At 35.3% G+C, this 5,897-nt stretch overlaps 1 protein-coding gene across 1 annotated transcript; it reads left to right on the top strand.

Moving 5' to 3' along the window:
* The first annotated feature begins 342 nt into the window (after nt 1–342).
* LOC130718255 (subtilisin-like protease SBT3) lies at nt 343–2,856 on the top strand. The gene has a single exon (XM_057568789.1). It carries the CDS (start codon nt 374–376, stop codon nt 2,660–2,662), a length of 2,289 nt encoding a protein of 762 aa, XP_057424772.1. The 5' UTR covers nt 343–373; the 3' UTR covers nt 2,663–2,856.
* The last annotated feature ends 3,041 nt before the right edge of the window (nt 2,857–5,897 follow it).

Below are 5,897 nucleotides of genomic sequence, written 5' to 3'. Positions count from 1 at the left end.
TCAAACGGGTAATTTCACTCCACCTTGTAAAAATGGGTGATTATAACACACATACACAATTGTAGTGACACTATCCAGACATATGTACATATGTTTTTGCAGGGTTTTTGACCTTCACCAAATTTTGGGGAGGGAGGTCAATAAGTGGTACAAATGTGCATGTCCTAATTCCTAAGGGTATCTGTACAAGTAACATAAATATTGGGTGAAAATGATATCAAAGAAAAATTGGATAGGAGTGAATTATCACTAAACCACGTAAGATTAATCTTGTCTCACAAAGAAATGAAAAGCCTATATATTCACATGACATGTTCTCGTGCAAGAGCCAAAATTGTCTTGTTATAATTCTGCTCTAACCAGGAAATAATCAATGGAGTGTTGTCACTTTATGGCTCCATTTCCATTGATGTTCCTAATTACTTCATGGCTTTTACAGGCACTCCATGCCAACGCAGCAGAAAGCACCACATACATAGTTCACATGGACAAGTCCCTCATGCCTCAAGTCTTCACCACCCATCAAGACTGGTACGAGTCCACCCTTCACTCCACAAAGTTAGCATCAACAGATCAAAATTCATCCAAGCAATCACAGAAATTGGTGTACACATACAATCATGCCATGCATGGATTCAGTGCAGTCCTATCATCACATGATTTGGAGACTCTGAAGAACACACATGGCTTTGTCACTGCTTACCCTGACAAATCTGCCACCATAGATACTACACACACCTTTGAGTTTCTCTCCCTGGATCCCTCCAAGGGGCTATGGAATGCATCCAATTTAGGAGAAGGTGTAATTGTTGGTGTTATTGACAGTGGAATCTGGCCTGAAAGTGAGAGCTTCAGAGATTATGGAATGACAAACCAAATCCCATCCAAATGGAAAGGAACATGTGAGGCAGGACAAGACTTCAACACCTCCATATGCAACTTGAAGCTAATTGGAGCTAGATACTTCAACAAGGGTCTGATTGCATCAAACAGCAGCATCAAAATCAGCATGAACTCGGCTAGAGACACTCGGGGACATGGAAGTCACACATCATCCACTGTTGCTGGAAACTATGTCAATGATGCCTCTTTCTTTGGCTATGCCAAAGGTGTAGCCAGAGGAATTGCACCGCGAGCGAGGCTCGCGATGTACAAGGTCCTCTGGGACGAGGGTCGCCAAGCCTCCGACGTTCTCGCTGGAATGGACCAAGCCATCGCTGATGGGGTTGATGTTATCTCCATCTCAATGGGTTTCGATGCGGTTCCCTTGTACGAGGACCCGGTTGCAATAGCTTCTTTCGCAGCAATGGAAAAAGGGGTTTTGGTTTCATCTTCCGCTGGAAATGAAGGTCCTTCTCTAGCCACCTTGCACAATGGAATCCCCTGGCTCTTAACAGTTGCAGCAGGCACCATAGACCGCACATTCGGTAGCATAACACTCGGAAACGGTGAAACCATAGTTGGTTGGACCTTGTTTCCTGCAGAAGCCATAGTCCAAAATCTTCCACTTATTCACAACAAGACTCTCTCAGCTTGCAACTCAGTAGCACTTTTATCACAAGCAGCCAGAAGAGGGATCATTGTATGTGATTTCATAGAATCAATCTCAGTATTCACCCAAATCAGTTCCATCACCCAAGCCAGTGCGTTAGGTGCTGTGTTCATCTCAGAAGATCCAAAGCTAATCGAAACCGGCCGCGTGTTCTCACCTAGCATCGTAATCAATCCAAGAGATGCAACATCCATCCTCCGCTACGCGAAAACCGCGAAAAACCCAACCGCCAGCTTGGCATTTCAACAAACATTTGTCGGGCAAAAACCAGCACCCGCTGCAGCATACTACACTTCAAGAGGCCCATCACCCAGCTACCCAGGAATCTTAAAACCCGATGTAATGGCACCTGGAACCAACGTTCTCGCCGCATTCGTCCCAAACCAAGTCTCAGCAAGAATCGGCACCAATGTAGCCCTCTCCAGTAACTACGCTTTTCTCTCTGGAACTTCCATGGCGTGTCCTCACGCATCTGGTGTCGCTGCTTTGCTGAAATCAGCACACCCAGATTGGAGCCCAGCTGCTATAAGATCCGCATTGGTCACCACTGCAAACCCACTCGACAACACCCAGAATCCAATCAACGACAACGGGAACCCATTTCAACACGCTTCACCTCTCGCAATGGGAGCTGGTGAAATCGACCCCAACAGAGCATTGGACCCAGGTTTCATCTACGACGCCACGCCACAGGACTATGTGAGCCTCCTCTGCGCTCTGGGCTACACGCACAAGCAAATCCTAACCATCACAAGATCGAAATCATACAACTGTGATAACCCGTCTTTCGATCTGAACTACCCTTCGTTCATAGCGTTGTATGGGAACAAAACGAGGTCGATTGTGCGGAAGTTTCAGAGGGTTGTGACGAATGTGGGAGGTGGTGGTGCTAGTTACAGAGTGACGGTGGCGCAACCGGAAGGCGCGGTGGTTAAAGTGTCGCCGGAGATGCTACAATTTAGCTACGAAAATGAGAAGCTGAGTTACTCTGTTGTTGTGAAGTATACGAGGGGTAAAAAGGGAATTGTGTCGTTTGGGGATATTGTTTGGGTTGAAGACGGTGGTGCACGGCGGAGGGTTCGGAGCCCCGTCGTTGTGGCGCCAAAGTGAGTTTGGAAGTTTGAGATCTGAGAGAAAGAAAATAAAAAATAAATTAAATAAATAAATAATTAAATAAAATTGTAGCTGTCATTCAGAAGGATTGAGAGCAGTCAATTTTTTAGAATAATTGATGATAATTGATGATAATAATAAGACCAAAACTTTGGTATCAGTGAATTAATTTGGTTGATTTGAGGACAGAACATGTGTCATGACTGTTGAAAATTCTTTCATGTATTAATTAAAAATCAATCAATCAACAAAGTAGTTGTCGCATCTAGGATTATTATGGGAGGAAAATAGTTCACTGGTCAGTTTCATATTATTTAGTGTATTGATTATGCGATCATGAATTAGGTTTACGACTATCGATCATGGAAAGTTAAGATAAAAACAAAAACAAAAAACTACAAGCGACACTTGTGTTTGTGATGATTTTAAACAATCATAAAATCCGTTTTAATGATTTTTTTAGCTTTTCACTTTATGTGTTTAAAGTTGTCATAAAAGATATCCTAACATAGGAGTGTAAGTGGGTACAGTCCGATCCGTGAATCCGATTAAAATGATCTGAACCAAACACATTATGGTGCGTTAGATTGGATCATTAGTTCGGTTCATATTTTTTTTACTGCATCTAATCACCATCGGTTCAAGTATCAGATTTGGAGAATTGAAAAATTAATCAATCTAAACCAACCAAATGAATTGAGAATTGTATTTTACATTCAGCTCAAACATTCCCGCCTATTACATTGCCTATTTCTAGTTAGTTATATTGAAGACGTTGGTTTTTTTTTTTTATCTAGATACCATTAGGATTTGAACTCAGGACTTAAAAAAATTTCATCCATCAAGTATCATTTAAGCTATGATGTTGGTTTTATTTAGATTGTATGGATTATGTCATTATCGAATGTTTTGTACGTTTTTCAAAAATGTGAGACTTTTCTATATTCTTTTTAATTTTTTTCACGTTTTTAGAATAATTCTCGTGCAAATTTCTAAATAATATTTTTTTATTCAAAATCGATCATTCGATTCGAAACAATCCGATTGAGATCGGGTTTGTTTGGTTCGAGCTTAGAAGCAAAAATCAGGAAATTCAAACCAACCCAAACCAAACATATTTGATTAGTTCGGACATTTAAACACCCTAAATATGAACTAATTCAATCCGATTACACCCCGATCTAACATATTCAATGGTTTATGTATCACAACTATTTTATTTTATTTTGAAAATAGATAACATTTGATTGGGGGGTGGGGATGAGGGAACAAAACTCTTCCACGTAAATAAAAGATGGCAAAAGATCAACAAACAAGTCTGATAACAAAACAAAAGAAAAAATAACATAAACTAGTCCAAAGAAATTATAAGGCTAAGGATCCAAGCCGGCAGCTCTAGAAACGGATGGGAGATAATTAACAAAAGAAATAAATGAGAAATGATAACACTAGCATCAATCCGAACCAGTCCCTTTGGCTAAACATTAAGCACAAATAATATAATAAAATTTAATACATATTTTTTATATTTAATTTTCGAATAAATATATATTGATGATCTTGTACAAATATCAAATATATTATTTTTTGTACATAATAGAATCAATCAATCAATATCAATATCAATCAATATCAATATCAATCAATCAATATCAATCATCAATATATATTAGAAAAGAAGAACTTCCATAGTGACGTGTCAGCACCAGATTAATTCTCATAAAAATTATTCCACGTGTCAATTTGTTAGAGGATATAATTTTCAATTGATATATGTTTTAATTTTATATATTCTAACCTAATTAATTGATATTATTTTAGAAGATATAATTTTCAATTGATATATGTTTTAATTTTATATATTCTAAAACAATTGATTGATATTATATTAAAAAATAAGATTTGGTCTTTTAATTTATTTTAAATTTATTTTTAGAATATATTGATTAATTTTTATTGAATTTTCGGATTTTTTATTAATTCGGGATTTTAGGAGTTTTTATTGTGATTTACTAGATTTTGTTAGACCACGATTCAACTACGGTTGAATCAATGAACCTTGAACCAGTGCCCTCACCGATTTAATCACCGGTCCGGTTTTAATAACCTTGGTTTTTATGTATCTTTATTTAATACCTTTTTTAATATTAGATTTGATTGGGATTTAGGTTGTTTATTTCTGAATTTTATTTTAATTTATCTTATTATTTATTTTATTTTAAATCCAGGAAATATTTTATTTTATTTTAGATTTACTTTTAGAGTATATTAATTAATTTTTCTTAAATTTTCGGATTTTTAATTAATTCAGGATTTTATGAGTTTTTATTGTGATTTGCTAGACTTGGTAGTTTTTATCTATCTTTATTTAGTACCTTTTTAAATTTTAGATTTGATAAGGATTTAGGTTGTTTATTTCTTAATTTTATCTTATTATTTATTTAATTTTACTTCCAAGAAATATTTTATTTTATTTTACATTTATTTATAGAGTATAATAATTAATTTTTATTGAATTTTCAGATTTTTAATTAATGCAGGATTTTATGAGTTTTTATTGTGATTTGCTAGATTTTGATAGTTTTTATCTATCCTTATTTATTGTTTAATTTTAATTTTAATTTCATGAAATATTTTATTTTATTTTTGAGTTACTTTTAGATTATAAATGAATTTTTATGGTATTTTTATTGAATTTTCATATTTTTATTTAATTCAGGATTTTATGAGTTTTTTATTGTGATTTGCTAGATTTTGGTAGTTTTTATCTATCTTTATTTAGTACCTTTTTAAAGTTAGATTTGATTAGGATTTAAGTTGTTCATTTTTTGATTTTATCTTAATTTATCTTATTATTTATTTAATGCTAATTCTAAGAAAAGGGAGTTGATTTGGTGCTGAGGGTCCACAAAGCTACCATGGACACGCAGAGATTTGATAGCTGCTATTTCTACCTCTGCCACATGTCGCGATCAGGACAGAGGTATGCCGTAAGATGATGTTACGTGAAGAAGAGTTTATCATGTTGTGGTTCATGGTTTGTGTCATTTCATTTTTTCTTTGTTCGTGATTCAATCTTGAATTCTTAAATTTCACATATTTTGTGTGTTTTGATCCAAAAGTTTACAAATTTTTGCATAGACCCTTTGACGAATCATTGTTGAAGACGTAATGTTTTGATTCTGATGTAATGTTTTTTCTATTGTTCTTCTTCCGCTTTTGTATTTTTTTA

This window comes from Lotus japonicus, chromosome 5, assembly GCF_012489685.1.
Source record: "Lotus japonicus ecotype B-129 chromosome 5, LjGifu_v1.2".
Taxonomy (NCBI): Eukaryota; Viridiplantae; Streptophyta; class Magnoliopsida; order Fabales; family Fabaceae; genus Lotus; species Lotus japonicus.
This window is presented reverse-complemented; position numbering and strand designations above follow the sequence as displayed.